Source organism: Nomascus leucogenys, chromosome 5 (genome assembly GCF_006542625.1).
Source record: "Nomascus leucogenys isolate Asia chromosome 5, Asia_NLE_v1, whole genome shotgun sequence".
Lineage (NCBI taxonomy): Eukaryota > Metazoa > Chordata > Mammalia > Primates > Hylobatidae > Nomascus > Nomascus leucogenys.
Genome location: NC_044385.1, coordinates 126,452,714 through 126,472,795, shown reverse-complemented (window position 1 = coordinate 126,472,795; position 20,082 = coordinate 126,452,714). Strand labels below are relative to the sequence as shown.

At 39.4% G+C, this 20,082-nt stretch overlaps 1 protein-coding gene across 7 annotated transcripts in view; it reads right to left on the bottom strand.

Annotated features, from left to right (window-relative positions):
* The window catches only part of PCCA (propionyl-CoA carboxylase subunit alpha), a 439,915-nt gene that overhangs the window by 327,705 nt on the left and 92,128 nt on the right, over positions 1–20,082 (bottom strand). The window contains exon 1 of one of the 7 annotated variants that reach the window (XM_030813637.1): positions 5,216–5,865. The exons of the other annotated variants lie outside the window; for them this stretch is intronic. Coding sequence (XP_030669497.1) covers positions 5,216–5,272 — 57 coding nt within the window. The 5' untranslated portion in view covers positions 5,273–5,865. Of the gene's footprint in view, positions 1–5,215; positions 5,866–20,082 lie in introns of those variants that run through there. 7 annotated transcript variants of the gene reach the window in all.

Here is a 20,082-nt window from a genome sequence, read left to right as displayed (position 1 = left end):
CAAGCGTGAGCCACCGCACCCGGCCTATCATCTAATATTTCAAAACAAGTTAAAAAACATTTTTAAATGACACATAACATAAAATAGTATAAATCAGATTTAGAAAAGCTCAGAAATGAGATGACAGAACTCAGGATACAATTAGAAATGAAAAAGAAAATCATTCCAGAAATGAAAACAGCTACAAAAAATGTAAGAGTGAATAAGGAAAACAGACAATGCCTTATGAGAAAGACAAAGTGAAAACAAAAATATTTAATTTAAATATAAAAAATGAATAAACAATACAGAAGAAGATGACAAATACTGAAGATAAAAAAGAACATCCAACATATGAATAATAGGAATCCTTGAAGAGAACCAAGGCAAAAAAAAAGAGCAAATATTAAAAATATAACTCAAGAAAATTTACTTGAACTAAAAATACATATTAAAAGACCACACTACAGGAGAAATTCATTCCAGGATGACCAACATACCAAGAAAAATTCTAGCAATATTACTTAAGTAAAACAAAATGAAAAAAAAAAAAAAAAAAGAATAGGTAACTTACACAAAAGAGAAATTTAAATAATCATCAGACTTTGACAGCAACATTTTATACCAAAAGAAAATGGAATAATAAGCTCTTTTCAGTAAGAAACTCAAGGAAAGAAAGTATGAGCTAATAATTTTATTTTCTTTTTGGGGAACAGGTCTTGCTCTGTTACCCAGCCTGGAGTGCAGGGGTGCCATTATAGTTCACTGCAGCCTCAAACTCCTGGCTCAAGTGATCCTCCCATCTTGACCTCCCAAGTAGCTAGGACTACAGGTGTATACCGCCCTGCCCAGCTCTTTCTTTTTTTTTTTGGGGGGGGGGGGTAGAGATGGAGTCTTGCTATGTTGCCTATGATGATCTCAAACTCCTGGCCTCAAGCAATCCTCCTGCCTCAGCCTCCCAAAGTGTTGGGATTGCAGGCATGAGCCACCAGGCTGAGTCAAGCTAAGAATTTTAAATCCATAGAAGTCAGTGCAACTATAAAAGGCAGAGAAAATACAACAACATGCAAGAACTCATAAATTCTGAGAAGTCCAATATAGTAGAGGTTTGCAAACTAGTGTGTAGGCCAAATCTGGCCCATTCACTGCCTGCTTTTGGGTTTTTTTTTGAGACGCAGTTTCACTCTTGTCGCCCAGGCTGGAGTGCAATGGTGCAATCTCAGCTCACTGCAACCTCCAGCTCCCAGGTTCAAGTGATTCTCCTGCCTCAGCCTCCCAAGTAGCTGGGATTACAGGCACGCACCACCACGCCCAGCTAATTTTGTATTTTTAGTAGGGAGGGGGTTTCGCCATATTGGTCAGGCTGGTCTCAAACTCCTGACTTCAGGTGACCCGCCCACCTCAGCCTCTCAAAATGCAGGGATTACAGGTGAGAGCCACTGCACCTAGCCTCACTGCATGTTTTTGTACAGTCCATGATCCAAGAAAAGATTTTACTAATTATTGGGGGTGGGGGGCAGGCAAAACATTTTTTAAAATACTGTATCATTACATGTGAAAATTATATGAAACTGGCCGGGCACGGTGGCTCACGCTTGTAATCCCAGCACTTTGGGAGGCCGAGGCGGGCGGATCACGAGGTCAGGAGATCGAGACCACGGTGAAACCCCGTCTCTACTAAAAATACAAAAAAAAAAAAAAAATTAGCCAGGCGTGGTGGTGGGCGCCTGTAATCCCAGCCACTTGGAGAGGCTGAGGCAGGAGAATGGCGTGAACCTGGGAGGCGGAGCTTGCAGTGAGCCGAGATTGCGCCACTGCACTCCAACCTGGGCGACAGAGCGAGACTCCATCTCAAAAAAAAAAAAAAAAATTATATGAAACTGAAACGTAGCCATGCTTATAGTTTACACTGCCTGTGATTGCTTTCTCATTACAAGAATAAGAATGAGTACTAGCAGAGATCATATGGCCCACAAAGCCAAAAATATTTACCCTCTGGCTCCTTACAGAAAAAGTTTGCCCACTCCTGTACTAGAGAATGAGCTTCAGGAAACTAAAAAGACAAAAGAGACATCAACATAAATAGCCAGGAGTTACTTGTAGAGCTAAAACTAAATGAAAGCTAAGGAGATATATATATAAAACCTTACAGATAACAGCCACATTTTCTGACAATATATAGTACAACTTTTTTTTAATATTAGAGGAAGATTATGTACAAATACATTTTTAATGTTTTTAGTAATCATATTGGTAGTGGTATTAACACTGTTATCCTGAGATTGCTCTGTGTATAGCACAGGACAAGACAAATAAGTAATTGTGAGATACTCTAATTCTATCATTTCCCCTATCCTTGAGAGTCAGAATTCTGAATCCGGAAGAATGAAGATACACAGAGGCAACAAAGAAGAGGTTAAAGTTCTGCAATTTTGAATTGTAATGGAAAATATTGCTATGAACACAGGAGTTGTTTTGTCTCACATAAAATGTAGACTTTATTTAATTATACTTTATATTGTTATATACATTATATATGAGAAAAATTATGTGTATGTTATTAATACAGTATGATTATTATAATATAAATTTGTTTTATATACATACCCTATTTTGGGTTGGAGTTGGCATTATATTTAAACATATTTATATAGTAAGCATATTGCCATATGGTATATATTTTATTAATATAATATAGTTAAGAAAACGTATTATATTATAAGCAATATACATATATAACATAAAACATATATGTTAAAAACCTGTTAATATATATGTATATTTTATTTCCTAGCCTGCAACTAAAAAGGCTTAAAATGACCAATCAGTAGCAATGACCATGCCTAGTACCCCAACTGTGATCTCCAAATACCATTAGAAGAGGCCAAGGCATTTTGAAAAGATGGCTGATTAGAGCTGAACAGAAGGCCAGGCACTGTGGCTCATGCCTGTAATCCCAGCACTTTGGGAGGCCAAGGCGGGTGGATCACGAGGTCAGGAGATCGAGACCATTCTAGCTAACACAGTGAAACCTCATCTCTACTAAAAATACAAAACAAAATGAGACAGGCGTGGTGGCAGGCTCCAGTAGTCCTACTCAGGAGGCTGAGGCGGGAGAATGGCGTGAACCCAGGAGGCAGAGCTTGCAGTGAGCCGAGATCGCGCCACTGCACTCCAGCCTGGGCAAAAAAGTGAGACTCTGTCTCAAAAATAAATAAATAAATAAATAAATAAATAAATAAATAAATAAATAAATAGAGTTGGAACAGAAAATGTAAAACATCAGCCTGCAATGTCCTGTCAGATCAGATAGCAAGGAAGCTAGAGAAGATTATGAGGTCAAGTCAAAAGACCCGTGAGTCAACTTAGGCTCCACGGACCAAAGAGGGACAACTTGACTTCACCAGTAATTTCAACAATATGACTTCATAGTGATTTTTTTAAAAGAATTGGTTAACTTCGAGGGATGAGAAGGAACCAATCACTACTTCAGAAATAGTAAATAAAGGTAAAGAATTAAGCATTTATCTTGCTTTTCATATATGAATTGTACCAGTGGTAATAAAACAGTAAATGAGAAGAAGGGTTTCTTTCTAAATATATTCCAATTAACTAATGAAAAAAATGTTAGCATTAAACTACCAAAATTACTAGATATGGGCAGTAAGCATCAAAGTCTGCTTGTATCTTAAAAAGAGCTAAAAAGACATTATGTGCCTCCTATAGTCTTCATCAAAGGCATCAAATCCAAGTCTGATCCCATCTCTGAATTCAAGTGCCAATTTTTAGGAAACACCAAGAGTGGGGGAAACCACTGAGCTATACCATCGCCACGCAGTGAGCTAAGTCAAGACTGGGCAAAACTCTGAAAGTCAAACACCCAAGTTCTTCAACAGGTAAGTCATGAAGAAAAGGAAGCAAGAGGAGCCTACAAAGATTTTAACGACTTATCAAATTTAAAAATAAATGGACAAGACTTAAATATTGTGTCCAAGGTGGCACATTTGGACAATAAAATTATTTTTAAATGCAAAAAAAAAAAAAGATAACTATAAAAGCCAAAGGAATGGGTATGTTTAGAGAGAGGCTGGAGGTTAGCACTGAGATGGGTCACATGGCCAGGCCTTCCAGGATTCAGGGTAAACATCTGTGTCTGGACCTATTTCATGATTTCAAAATTGTTCGCCTTATAATAGTTCATTAAGCCATACGTTTCTTTTGTATAGTTCTCCTGTAACTGCCTTTTATTTTACAATAAAAATTTTGAGGCCGGGCACGGTGGCTCACGCCTGTAATCCCAGCACTTTGGGAGGCCGAGGCAGGCGGATCACGAGGTCAGAAGATCGAGACCATCCTGGCTAACATGGTGAAACCCCGTCTCTACTAAAAACACAAAAAATTAGCCGGGTGTAGTGGCGGGCGCCTGTAGTCCCAGCTACTGGGGAGGCTGAGGCAGGAGAATGGCGTGAACCTGGAAGGCGGAGCTTGCAGTGAGCCGAGATTGCACCACTGCACTCCAGCCTGGGCAACAGAGCCAGACTCCGTCTCAAAAAAAAAAAAAAAAATTTTTTTTTTGAAAACTATTTCAGAGTAGCCACCAACTTATAGGAGTGAAATCAACACACGGACTAGAAGCAACTTCAGCAGCTCTATGCCCAGTGAAGTGTTTCTCAAGCCAGTATGCCAGCCTCTTCCAGGGACTTTACGCTTTAAAAAAAAAAAAAAAAAAAAAATTGTAAAGTACATTCTTATGTTTGGCTGGGATGCTTCAGTAAAGATTCTCATTTTGTACAAAGTGAACCATGGTGAAATGTTTACTAGCACTAAAGGTTAAATGTGGCAACTGCAAGCTGGGTGTGGTGGCTCATGCCTGTAATCCCAGCACTTTGGGAGGCCAAAGTGCTGGGCGGATCACCTGAGGTCAGGAGTTTGAGACCAGCCTGGTCAACATAGTGAAACCCCGTCTCTACTAAAAATATAAAAAATAGCCAGGCATTGTGGTGTGGGCCTGTAATCCCAGCTACTCGGAAGGCTGAGGCAGGAGAATCACTTGAGCCAGGAGGCAGAGGTTGCAGTGAGCCAAGATCATGCCATTGCATTCCAGCCTGGGCAACAAGAGCGAAACTCGTCTCAAAAATAAATGAATAAATGAATGAATGAATGAATGTGGCAACTGCAAAGTACGAAAACATTTGTTTCACTTGTTTGGACATGGACAGCCAGAACAGGAACTCACCTCTGCAGCATTACCATGTCCAAAACTCAAGCTTTGCTCTTTAATCAGAGATTCCATCTTACTCCTGGGTTGCAAAGAAAAAGAATGTTACCATTGCCACGAGTGCTGCTGAAATCACAGATGAGATGAGACTGCATTATCTGAGCAACAGAAACTGGGCATCAGGCCACCTGTACCCGTATTATGGGGACTGGCTCTGTAAAGGTCTGGGTAGCACCAAATAGTGATGAAATGAGAAGCAAATGAATAGAGAACAACTCATCCTCCTCCCTCTTTCTTCCTCACCTTTTTACTACCTCCACTTTATGCTCCTGTAGCAAGCTGTGCAACACTGTGTATTGAGTGCCGGGAGCTGTACACTGTGCTGTAAATGTGGCAGACACACCTGCAAACAGATTTCTTATCGAATGTAAATAGTTTTGGTTTCCAACGAGGCCATCTCTGGTACTTCTACGCAATATTACTCAGACTTTTATTTTTTTTAATTGGAAAACAAGTCAGTTTAGCACCAGGATGAAATTTGGGGCATGTTAGTACCTGGACCCCAAAGAGTTACTGCATAAAAGAAGAACGGCCCCTTCTCCCAGCTTTTAGGTGTTAAAATTTACTTTGGCAGTTGGTTTTTAACCTGAACTCAGTGTACTTTAAACATTAATCATTAAAAATAAAAGATAAGGGCTGGGCACAGTAGCTCATGCCTGTAATCACTTGAGGTCAAGAGTTAGAGACCAGCCTGACCAACACAGTGAAACCATCTCTACTAAAACTACAAAAATTAGCTGGGCACGGTGTCCTGTAATCCCAGCAACTCAGGAGCTGAGGCAGGAGAATCTATTGAACCTGGGAGACAGAGGTTGCAGTGAGCCAAGATCACACCATTGGGCTCCAGCCTGGGTGACAAAGTGACACTCTGTCTCAAAAAATAAAATTAAATTAAAACTAAAATAATAAAAGGTAAAGCCCAGGAGTTCAAGATCAGCCTGGACAACACAGTGGGGCCCTGTTTCTACAAAAAAAAATTTAAAAATTAACCAGGCATGGTCCCAGCTACACAGGAGGCCAAGGCAGGAGGACTGCTTGAGCCCAGGAGGTCAAGGCTGCAGTGAGCCGTGTTCACACCACTGCACTCCAGCCTGGGCAACAGAGCAAAATCCTGTCTCAAAAATAAATATATAAAAATAAAAGATAAGCAGAACATTTGAATGCTGAGAGGGGAGAAACATTCCTAGTGTCATTTTTGTGATCCTGAGTTAAGTTCCAGTCACCTGGGTGAGGATGTGCACTGGTACTAGTCAACACTGCACTGGAAGTCCTGAGTCTGTGCAATGGTGACAACACATTAGAGAAGACTGGAATATAAATCCTAATTAATTTTCCCCAACATTGACTGCGGGGCATCAATAAAGGGAGGAAGGAGCAGAATAACCTAGAAGAGGATGCCCTCAGCCTCTCACCTACTACATTTATAGGAGTCATTTTCTTTAACTCTTATCAGCTCATTGTAAATTAAAACCCAATTTAGCTGATTCATTAGGATAAGAACATAAAGGAATGTGATTGCTATGGGAGATGGGTAGTGGAAGGGGGCAAAGGTTCTATTATTTTAAAATTCAAAAATAAAAACTTACAAACCCACACGATTTTTAAATGTTTGGGATGCTAATTGCAAATTCAATTAAAATCTAATGACATACTCACAAACTGTATTTAATTTATGGTACACTGTATGCTATGACTTAGTTTAACCAAAGGAACCTGTGTCTTTCTGTTTCAGTATTACTGGGATCTGGATTTCATTTAGTCTAAAGTATATTCTGTATTAAGTGTCTACTGGCACAATGCACTGAAGTAATACTATTACTTCCAGATGATAGCTATGTACGGTATTTAGTTAGGGAAAGAGAACAGTGGTAACTTTCCCCGCTGTAACTGTTGGCAGAAGTTAAGTTTCCTACTTAAGTATATTTTAAGGAATATATTATAGTTAAATATAAAATCTTGTTTCTCCTACACTGATGGGGAGTGAGCATTACAGCAATAGAAGACTTTCTGTTTTTAATACCTGGCAATTAAATGATTTCCATTTCTACTTTTTAGCTAACATTAAGTCAAAAAATTGTTCAATTTCTTTTATTAAATGTTTCGGGTTTCTGACCAAGGTATTTAGAACAAACAAGAGTTTTTTGGTATTGATTACTTTAATAAAAACCATTTCAACAAACAAACAAACTATAAATCTCAATATCTTTGTACCTTCCTGGTAAGCTTTTCAAATTTATGGAGGAAATATTTTATTTTAAAAAATTTGAATTACTATATTCGTTATTAATTTTGGAAATGTTCTTTCTATTCCTAGAAGACTAAGATTAAAGTCTGTTAGTGTTTTCCATTTCTTTTGTGCATTTGATTTCTTCTTTTTACTTCCCTATAATCAGCACTGATACTACTTCCAGAGTCTTGTTGATTGTAAAGAAGAAAGAGCCTGGGTGGATAAGCCTCACATTCTTCACTCTTTGTGCAGATCAGGATACTAAAAAGAGATGAGTTAACATAAACCTGAGTGGGCTGTTAACCTTTTTCTCTTCGGGAAATGTAGATGCAATAACATTTCCAGCTGAAAGACTTATTCTGAGTTCCTAATGTTTAAGAATGCAAGTGAAGTATTTTGTCTTCTCTGTGCCTGGAGGTGTTAGGTAAGAAAATAGAAAGAGGTTTCTAGGATTCGTTCCACAGGTTTCCTTTATCATGTAAAACCTTTGACTGGTTGCACTGACAAGAATCAAAGAAAGGTAATATAGAAGATACCCAGAGAAAATTCAATAACTTGTTTAGCAATAACACTGAGAAAATTTGAGTTAACAAAAACAAGCTTTGGGATGAATTTTGCCTCCCTCCTTTAAAGAAATGCTAGCTTTAATATTAGAACGCTAATGAAAATACATTGCCAAATACTGTTAATCAGTTTAAATAACACTAAATTTCCTTAGGTGAAATGCTTAAATGTATCACCCAGCTATTTTTCAGAAGTTTCTTTCTGCTTTACATAATAATACCAATAATGCTTTAATTAAAATATCGATACAAATTTTAGTTTTTCTTTTAGGTGTATCTTTTAAGAAGATGAAGTAAGAAGGTAAGAAGCTTCACATTTAAATTTGGTATACATTGCTAAGGTCCTCCTCATGGAAGCTGATCACAGGAATTTGTTTTGAAGTTGTAATTTCTTTCCTCTATACCTCATATAAAATATTTTATTTTATATCCCTACAATTTGAAAATTTAAAATGAGCTGTTTTCATTTCTCCCTGATTCAATTCTTTTTATTGTTTCATGAACAGGAAAATTAATTGGTAGCTTTTTGGTTGCAAAATAATATTTTTCCAGTTAAACTTTGGAATATAACTTGTAATAACTATGAATATAATTAGCAATTTTACAGTGTAAGCAAAAAAATGAAGACTTCACTTAGCATAAGGGTCTCTTGCTGTAAATGCCCAATGCCACCCCTTCCTGCTCTTGCCTCACAGTCCACTCATACTTAGTGAACTGCTAAGAGTGAAAAAGAACAGGAAGCTGGTAAACTGGTGAAAGGCAAGAGTTCTTTTGTTTAGTCCGTCAGATCAGATATTAAATTTAATTTTATGGCCAGGAGCAGTGGCTCACGCCTGTAATCCCAGCACTTTGGGAGGCCAAGGTGGGCAGATCACAAGGTCAGGAGTTCGACACCAGCTTGGCCAATATGGTGAAACCCTGTCTCTAATAAAAATACAAAAAAAATTAGCTGGGCATGGTGGCACACACCTGTAATCCCAGCTACTCGGGAGGCTGCAGCAGGACAATTGCTTGAACCCAGGAGGCGGAAGTTGCAGTGAGCTGAGGTTGCGCCACTGTACTCCAGCCTGGGTGACAGAGGGAGACTCTGTCTCAAAAATAATAGTAATAATAATAATAATAATTTTACAACTTTTTAATTGGCTTTGTATATTCTCTGAATTGTATGCTTTTTCTATTTTCTTTGAAAATATTTACAATTTCTTTCAAAATTTACCACAAGTCAAAATCCTCCCAAGTGTCTTGCTTAACTTCGTGTTTTCTGAAACACATCAAGTTTTTGATCCCATTGCTGAATAGAAATAACAGTCATATAGTTTAGGTAAAGTATGCTGTACCTACAGTTGGCATATTCTTGTTTTAAGCACTTAATTGCTGTGTTTTACTACAGCCTACATTATAAAGCTTATTTCAAATACTGAGCAGAATATTAAAATAGCAGAGATCATGATTTCTTTTTTTTTTTTTTGAGACGGAGGCTTGCTCTGTCGCCCAGGCTGGAGTGCAGTGGCACAATCTCCGCTCACTGCATGCTCCGCTTCCCAGGTTCACGCCGTTTTCCTGCCTCAGCCTCCCGAGTAGCTGGGATTACATGAGCATGCTACCATGCCCAGATAATTTTTTTGTAGAGACGGGGTTTCACCGTGTTAGCCAGGATGGTCTCTATCTCCTGACCTCATGATCTGCCCTCCTCGGCCTCCCAAAGTGCTGGGATTACAGGCGTGAGCCACCATGCCCGGCCTATGATTTCTAATTAACTACCTTGAGCACAATTCCTCACAGTACTTAGCATTACTCTAACCCTACAACCTGCTAAATTCACCCTTTATTCTGATTAAGAGCAATGATGCAATGAAGTGAAAGTGACAATAAGATGAAGTAGATGGACCCAAGCTGACATTCGTTTATCTGTAGGTGGGAAACAATTCTAAGTCTAAAAATGAATTAAAAGAACAAGGAATATAATAATACTAACAAAAACTACAATAGTTATTTACTTGTTTATTTCATACTATTTAAAAGCACTGTATTAAGGCTCACTTTATTACTAAAAAACCATTTTATACATTAGCATTTCAGTCATCAGATTCAAATTTGTTTACAAAGTTAGAAAGTCTTCAATTGATTCTAAAACGATATTGTAGTATCTATGACACTTCACAGCTCTCAAGGGCATTTTTTTATATCTTCTCTTCCTCAAAACACAAAAAGGAGGGGGCCTAAGAAACAGCAGGAAATAAATGGTCATCACCACTTAACATGTCAGTAAAATGAGGATCTTCAAGATGAAATAAATTACCCACAGTCATTAGACTAGGGAAGTGACAGAGATAAGACTAAGACACAAACCAGCGTTTTGAATCTGCAACTTGATCACCTTCTCAGGCCCATCTCACCAGGTTGTAAACAGGTGCAAGTGGCCTGTGCTTTTTCAATAAGCTAAAGATTACTGGAAAGTAACCAGACATCAGGTTTGCCTTGCACAGCCTTGAACACATCTATTACTCGGTGTCCTATCTGATTAGTGTCCCTTTTCACTCTCAGAAGCAGGCTGGTTTAAGCAGACATGGTTTTCACACTCAGGAGTTTATAGTCTAGTAAAACAAACAATAACACATGTACCAAAAAATAAAAACAATACACGGTAAGAATAGTCAGTGCACTAGAAGAAGTAAAAATCAGACACGGTGAACAGAGTCCAACAAGGGAATCAGGGACGGCTTCACAAAGGAAGGAGCATTTGAGGGGAAAAAAGGACAACTAGGATTTGGAAAAGTAGCATGGGCAAAGAAACATTTAAACATTTAGGAAAACACCTCTCTCACTGATCTGTAAACCATTCTTTTTAAGACAGGGTCTGGTTCTGTCACCCGGACTGGAGTGCAGTGGCGTGATCTCAGCTCACTGCAACCTCTGCCTCCCAAGCTCAAGGGATCCTCCCGCCTCAGCCTCCTGAGTAGCTGGGACTACTGGTGCATGTGTAAACAGTTTTTTCATCATCAGAGAATAATAATGATCCTGCAAACAACCAGTGCTCATCTATAAGGATCTCCTCTCTTTTTAAGTCCTACAACAACTAGATTTCAATTTTATACGTCTTTGATGTCTGCTTAACACAGTCATGCATTCATTCATCCTACAAATAGCTGCCAACACCTACTCTACGTCAGGCACTGTGCTAAGCCTAGTAATTCAATGATGGACAAGACAGAGGTGCACCAGGACCTCGCTTAGTTGACTAACTAGAAGACAAACTATGACACAATTAAAATCAAAATAAAGCATGAGTACTGTGGTAGAGGAATTAGAAGGTACTCTGGGAAACCAATGGCAATTGAACTAAAGTGAAGATGGATGGGAACTCTGTTAGCCAACTCTACATAAATTTACTACAATGATAATTTCATATGTGAAGTGGCAATATTGCAATTCTCAACTGCATAAATAATAAAAGACAAAGGAAATTCTTTCCAAGATACAAATTCCTCCCCCTTTGCTTCAGAGAATTTCTTCCTCCAATTCCTCTTAAGTACTCTTACAATTTAACATGCTCCGATCACCTGAGATTTGTCTTTCTCAATAATTCCAACCAGAGCCTTTGTAGCCTTCTAGATCAGACTTGAAAATGCAGTCCTCTCCTTTCATTAAAGTCAAGCCTTGTAAGTGATGAAGGAAAAAGCTGGCATTCTATATAATAGACTAAGCTTCATTTTATGTCAACTACCAGCAAGCGTAAAATCTCAGCAGAATGATATTCTCACAATGTTGTAGCAGCCAGCGTGAGTTCCTTAGGTGTATGTTATCACCCCATTCCCAGCCGTTTGAAATATGACTGACACCAACTGTAACCCCTCATTTCCCATGCCTCTAGAATCTTACAAAACAAGTGTTGGGCAGGATTTTAAATTATATGCTTGTATAAAAGAAAGTAAGGAATTAGAAGCAGTGGAGTGTAAAGATTAAGAACAGGGACTGTGCAGCCTGCCTTCACTCCAGTTCCACCATATACTACCTGGTTGGCCTTGGACGAGTTCCTTGGCTGCTATGTGCCTCAGTTTCCCTATCTGTGAGGATATATGAATAAATGTAAGACACTTAGGACGGAGGTGACCCGTAGTAAGCTGCTACACAAGTGTGAAGGGACTCCGGAGTCTCAGTCACACTACTATTGGCTGCTGAGGCCTCCCAGCCTTCCTCCCTGGGTGGAGACTTTTTCTGTGTTCCAGGGGCCTCATTCCTGAGACAGTAGTAACGCTGCGGTAAAATGCTGTGCACTTGAAACCTTAAGAAGCTTATGAAATCACAACTGTTGTGTGCTGAGATGCACTTCCAACAGCTTTGAAATAGTTTACTGACTTTATCATTGCCTTAAACACTTCTAACACAAATAGGGTGCTTGGAAGTACTATGGTTGAGAATGCTTTCTGATTTGGGGAGGGTGTTTTGTTTTGTTTTATTGGAAGCAGGATCTCTCTCTCTGTTGCCCAGGCTACAGTGCAGTAGTGTGGTCACTGCAGCCTTGACACCTAGGGCTCAAGCCATCCTCCAAAGTAGCTGGGACTACAGGCGCGCACCACCATGCCTGGCTAATTTTTTTGTATTTTTGGTAGAGATGGGGTTTCACCATGCGACCAGGCTGTTCTCGAATTCCTGATCTCATGATACGCCTACCTCAGCCTCCCAAAGTGCTGGGATTACAGGCACGAGCCACCACGCCCAGCCCCTTTTTTTTATTTTTTGTAGTGATGGGGTCTCCTTATTTTGTCCAGGCTGGTCCCAAACTCCTAGGCTCAAGCAATCCTCACACCTTGGCCTCCCAAAGTACTAGGATAACAGGCATGAGCTTTTTGGTGTTTTGTTTTGGAGACAGGGTCTCGCTCTGTCGCCCAGGCTGGAGTGCAATGGCACAATCTCGGCTCACTGCAGCCTCCACCTCCCGGGTTCAAGCAGTTCTCCCGCCTCAGCCTCCCAAGTAGCTGGGACTACAGGTATACACCACCACATCTGGCTAATTTTTAGTAGAGACAGAGTTTCACCATGTTGGCCAGGCTGGTCTCAAACTCCTGACCTCAAGTGATCCACCTGCCCAGGCCTCCCAAAATGCTGGGATTACATACGTGAGCCACCACGCCCGGCCACGCTTTTTGGTTTTAAAGGCTCAGTTTTGACACTGAATTTATCACACTTGACAATGCTTCGACTCTTTATTTTAATAATGCTATTTAATTACAAATCAACTTCAAAAGCCCTTCTGAATTTTTGGCCTTACTATTCACACTAGAAGTTGAACACACAGGAATTACAAGTCAATATAATGCAATAACAGCCATCAAAGATTACGTGCATGATCTTCAGATAACATTTCATAAGGTCCACCCACCTTATTAATCAGAAAACAGTGCTCTGATTGTATCATATTAATTAGTCATGAGACATTTCCAACTATTATAAGAGGAGGCTAGATTCTAGTTAAGATCTGCCAAGAAATGAGGCAACACTTCATGAAATGACAACTAATTCGAAATACATTCTCTGTCCTTTTTATATTACCAATAACAAAACCCTAAAGGGATTTGGTGCTTTTCCAATATGGCTGTCCAACCTAGCAAAGAATTTTCAAATTAATAACATGTATATTGATTCCAGGGTATTTTTAGTGAGAGGACAGTCTAGAAACGATCTTAAGCTGAAAAAGTTGTGATTTTATGGATTTAAAATAATAATGCAGCCAGGCACAGTGCCTCATGCCTGTAATCCCAGCACTTTGGGAGGCCAAAGTGAGGGGATTGCTTGAGTTCAGGATTTCAAGACCAGCCTGGGCAACACATATTTTTTAAAAAATAGAGACAAGGTCTTAGGCAAAGAGCTTAAGCAAAGACTTCATGACCAAGAACCCAAAAGAAAATGCAACAAAAACAAAGATAAAAGATGGGACTTAATTAAACTAAAAAGCTTGTGTACAGCAAAAGAAACAATCAGCAGAGTAAACAGACAACCCACAGAGTGGGAGAAAATCTTCGCAATCTAAACATCCAACAAAGGACTAATATCCAGAATGTACAACAAACTCAAAAAAATCAGCAATAAAAAAATGAACAATCCCATCAAAAAGTGGGGTAAGCAGCAATTCCATTACTGGGCATATACCCAAAGGATTATAAATCATTCTACGATAAACACACATGCACACGTACTTTACTACAGCACTATTCACGGTAGCAAAGACATGGAACCAACCCAAATGTCCATCAATGATAGACTGGATTAAGAAAATGTGGCACATATATATACCGTGGAATACTATGCAACCATAAAAAAAGATGAGTTCATGTCCTTTGCAGGGACATGGATGAAGCCAGAAACCATCATTCTCAGCAAACTATCACAAGATCAGAAAACCAAACACCGCATGTTTTCACTCATAAGTGAGAGTTGAACAATGAGAACACAGGGACACAGGGAGGGGAACATCACACACTGGGGCCTGTCAGGGGGTAGGGGGCTAGGAGATGGATAAGATTAGGAGAAATACCTAATGTAGGTGACAGGTTGATGGGTGCAGCAAACCACCATGGCACGTGTATACCTATGTAACAAAACTGCACATTCTGCACATGTAACCCAGAACTTAAGTATAATTAAAAAAAAAAAAAGTGGGCTAAGGACATGTATAGACAATTCTCAAAAGAAGATATACAGATGGCCAACAAACTTGAAAATATGCTCAACATCTCAACATCACTAAAGATCAGGGAAACGCAAATAGATACCACCTTACTCCTGCAAGAATGGCCATAATCAAAAAATCAAAAAATATTTTACGTTGGCGTGGATGTGGTGAAAAGGGAACACTTTTACACTGCTATTGGGAATGTAAGCTAGTACAACCACTATGGAAAACACTGTGAAGATTCCTTAAAGAACTAAAAGTAGAACTACCATGTGATCCAGCAATCCCATTACTAGGTATCTACCCAGAGGAAAATAAGTCATTATATAAAAAAGGTACTTGCATACGCATGTTTATAGCAGCACAATTTGCAATTGCAAAAACATGGAACCAGACCAAATACCCATCAATCGACGAGTAGATAAATAGTGGTATATATACACCATGGAATACTACTACTCAGCCACAAAAAGGAATGAAAAATGGCATTTGCAGCAACCCAGATGGAATTCATTATTCTTTCTTTTATTTTATTTTTTTTTATTTTTTATTTTTTTTGAGACAGAGTCTCTCTCTGTCACGAGGCTGGAGTGCAGTGGCACGATCTCGACTCACTGCAACCTCAACCTCCTGGCTTCAAGCGATTCTCCTGCCTCAGCCTCCCAAGTAGCTGGGATTACAGGCATGCGCCACCACATCCAGCTACTTTTTGTATTTTTAGTAGAGACAGGGTTTCACCATGTTGGCCAGGGTGGTCTCGATCTCCTGACCTCGTGATCCGCCTGCCTCGGCCTCCCAAAGTGGAGACCATTATTCTAAGTGAAGTAACTCAGGAATGGAAAACCAATCATCATATGTTCTCACTCATAAGTAGGAGCTAAGCTATGAGGAGGCAAAGGTATACGAATGATACAATGGACTTTGGGAACTTGGGGGAAACAGTGGGAAGGGGGCGGGGGATAAAAGACTACACCTTGGGTACAGCGTACACTGCTTGGGTGATGGGTGCACCAAAATCTCAGGAACGGTCACTAAAGAACTTTTTCATGTAATTAAATACCACCTGTTCCCCAAAAATTTACTGAAATAAAAAGAGTGGCACCCCCATGACACACATTTATCTATGTAACAAACCTGCACATGCACCCCTGAACTTAAAATAAAAGTTCTTTTAACAATAAAATAAGAACCTTACAGTACTGAGAAACAATTTTAAAAAATAATTACTGTTGGCATAACTAGTCAAGATATAGCTGTAAAAACATTATTTCACTCTAACTCATGTGTCAACATCCAAATTTAAAAAACACATTCTTTAAAGTAATATAATTCTCTATTACAACTCTGGATGATATCACAGGTCATCCAGACCTCATATATTATCCCCACCTTGTGGTCAGCTTGATGAAAGTGAACAGACTAAAAATAGCATTATTTCCCATATCTGCCCAAAAACCTCTCCAGCCTATCGCAGATCCCAGTTGACGTGTTACCAAGAATTTCTTCTTCCCATGTTGGTCTGAACATACAAAGCCATAATCATGATTCTTTCTTACAGTGATTATCCTCTTTCTCCAATTTTTTTAATCATGGAGGATAATACCTAATCCACAAACTCAAAAATTAATGATCAACAGGTATAAATCTATTAAACACCCATGGAATGGAGTATTTTTAAACTTCTTTGTGCTCCAACCCTACATCTATTAGGCTGCTAAATCCTGTATCAGTATAGCTACATTTAGGGTTGCAAGAGTGAGTCCCTGGACTTTTCTAGAGCATAATTCAAATATTTGGGGAAAACCAGGAATTTTACAAATTTAATCCAACACTAATGTTTACATAAGCCACTACATGTTACATATGTTTCATCATTGCAATTCTCAATTATCCATTGAAAATTTTGAATTCTGAAAATAATTCCTTCACAGCATCCCTGAACTCACTGCACACATTCTCAATTGGCATATACTTAAGAGAATATAAATCCAGTATTATTAAATATAGTTACTAGGTGATACACATTAAATTGTAGAAAACATTCTCAGATTTCTTCTATACTATCCCTATTTTGTATTTTCTTTTTTTCTTTTTTTGAGATGGAATCTCACTCTGTCACCCAGGCTGGAGTGCAGTGATGCGATCTTGGCTCACTGCAACCTCTGCCTCCCTGTTCAAGTGATTCTCCTGACTCAGCCTCCTGAGTAGCTGGGACTACAGGTACGTGCCACCACACCTGGCTCATTTTTGTATTTTTAGTAGAGACAGGGTTTCGCCATTTTGCCCAGGGTGGTCTCAAACTCCTGGCCTCAAGTGATCCACCCACTTCAGCCTCCCAGAGTGCTGGGATTACAGGCGTGAGCCACCACGCCCGGCCCCTATTTTGTACTTTCCATATTACTATACATTCCCCATCCATTAGCAGAAATAACTGTACCAAATAATTTTTTTATTCACATGGTCATCCAAAATCTTTCTCATGGCCATATCTAAATGTGTGCTTATGGACAACACAGACAAGTGTGTATTAAACCAAATATATTTGTACAGATACACAACTGTTTCAAATGCCATATCCAGACCATTGAATACTCCATTTTTGTCTAACTAAAAAGCCCTACTCTACTTTTGGCCTTTCTCTAGTGGACATTTTTACTAAATACTTGTATAACGCCACACAAAGACAATGATTGCCTAATTCAATGATGCACCAAAGCAGAAAAAGAATTACAAAATATTAATTCAAAGCTATTTTAACTAGATGGAATGATAACACTGAAATCAAAGAGAAAACTGAATAATTTTTAAGACTCAAACTTCTATTAATAAATACAGTGAAAATGCACAATACTTCTAAGCAGGAAACTAATAAACGTTATTGAAAGAAATTTAGCCGGGCGCAATGGCTCACGCCTGTAATCTCAGCACTTTGGGAGGCCAAGGCAGGTGGATAACCTGAGGTTGAGAGTTCAAAACGAGCCTCACCAACATGGAGAAACCCCGTCTCTACTAAAAATATAAAATTAGTCAGGCGTGGTGGCACATGCCTGTAATCCCAGCTACTCGAGAGGCTGAGGCAGGAGAACCGCTTGAACCTGGGATGTGGAGGCTGTGGTGAGCCGAGATCGCACCATTGCACTCCAGCCTGGGCAACAAAAGTGAAACTCCATCTCACAAAAAAAAAAAAGAAAAGAAAAAAAGAAATTTAAGAAAACCTGTAATCCCGACACTTTAGGAGGCCAAGGCAGGCGTATTACCTGAGCCCAGGAGTTCGAGACCAGCCTGGGCAACATGGTGAGACCTTGTCTCTGCAAAACATAAACAAAATTAGCCAGGCATGGTGGCTTGTGCCTGTGGTCCCAGTTACTTGGGAGGCTGAGGTGGGAGAATCACCTGAGCCCAGGAGGGTGAGGCTGCAGTAAGCCATGATCATACCACTGCACTCCAGCCTGGGAGACAGAGCAAAACTGTCCAAAGAAAAGAAAAGATAGAAAAAAAGAAAATATTAGAAAGAAAGAAATGATAAAAAGAAAGAAACAAAGACAGAAGGCAAATTTTTTTATTTTTTTAACTATATGATTCTATCTATAGAAAGTTCAAAAAAATAGGCAAAACTAAACTCCAGAGTCATAGGATGCATATTAAGGAGGTGAAAGTATAGAGAGAAACAGGAAAATGATTCCCACAATAGTTAGGACAGTGTCCCTGGGATGGGAGGAAGGAGCATCATTTGAAAGGAACATGCAAAGGGCTTCTACGGTACAGACATTTGTCTTATTTTTTTGACCTAGGTAATATTACGTGGGTGTTCACAATAATTTGTAAAGCTGTACATTTATATTATGTGCATTTTTCAGTATATATGTCCTATCTCACCACAGAAAAAATAGGTAAATATTCTAAACCGATAGATTTCAGTTAATACAATGAAGGATTTTCTAACCATTAAAGCTGAGGAAGACAGAAAGCTGTAACAAGTACTGGCCAATTACAGCCTACAGGCCAAATCTAGCTCACCACATGTTTGTAGTCTATGAGCTAAGAAAGGTTTTTTATGTTTTTAAATAGTTGAAAAAAATCAAAAGCAGAGTAATATTTCATGACATGTTAAAATCACATGAAATTCCCATTTAAGTATTCATAATGAAAGTTGTATTGAAACACAGCCATACCCATTCATTTACCTATAGTCTAGGGCTGCTTTCACACTACAACAGCAGAGCTGAGTATTTAGAATGGAGTTGAATGGTTGTGACAGTATGGCCCACAAAGCCTAAAACACTTATTATCTGGCCCTTTACAGAAAAAAAGCCTGCCAAATGCTGGTCTATATGATGAAAGGGCTTAAGATTCCAGTCACCATAAGCTCGTGCAACAGTTGAATAGCTATCTTACGGAGACACCTTAGAAGCCATTTCTGTATTTATAAATATCTGCCTACTTAACAGAGAATTTACGGTATTAAATTTTCCATGAATGGCCTAAAGCTAAATAATCCATCTCTTATTCATTTGTTCATTAAGTAAATATATATGAGCCAGACACTGTCCTAGGTACTGAGGAAATAGCAACAATCAAGAGACAGGAACTCCTACGGTTGTGTAGGCTGTATTTCAGCAGGGGAGAAAGAGAAACAAACAAAATATATACCAGGAAGCAATAACTACTACAGTTATAACCTTCCCCCTCTCTCTCTTAGTCCTGCTCTGTTCATGTAAGACGTGCCTGTTTCCTCTTTGCCCTCCACCATGACTGTAAGTTTCCTGAGACCTCCTCAGAAGCAGATGACACCATGCTTCTTGTACAGACTGTAGAATTGTGAGCCAATTAAACCTCTTTTCTTATAAATTACCCAGTCTCAGGCATTTCTTTATAGCAATGCAAGAACAGACTAACACACAGCCTAACAGCAAAGGTGGGCAAAGATGATACCAAATTTCTTGCCATTTGCTGAATTGAGGAAAAGGGCAGAAAAAGCCGGCCTCACACAGAATGCTCCCCTGAAGCATTTCAATGCTCACAAGGGTTTTCTGGAAAGCTTGAATGGTATAAACAAATTCAAGCCCAGTACCCAGGGCCCTTCGCCTTCCAGGCTTACTCTTACACTCAAAAGTCTGTCACAGCTCATGGCTCAATGCAGCACCCCTTTTTCTGCCATCCCCACACTACAGCCCCTTCCCGGAATGTCCCCTCCACCTGTGTGTCCCCATTCTTCTCCTCCATCATCTCCCCTGCTTAAATACTATCTATCTTCAAGGCCTACTTCAAATGCCACCTTCTTCATGAAGCCTTTCTGGGCACCCCTCCCCCATCAAAATGGATGACTTCGTCATCGGACTTCCCCCAATGGCCAGCTGTCCTCTCC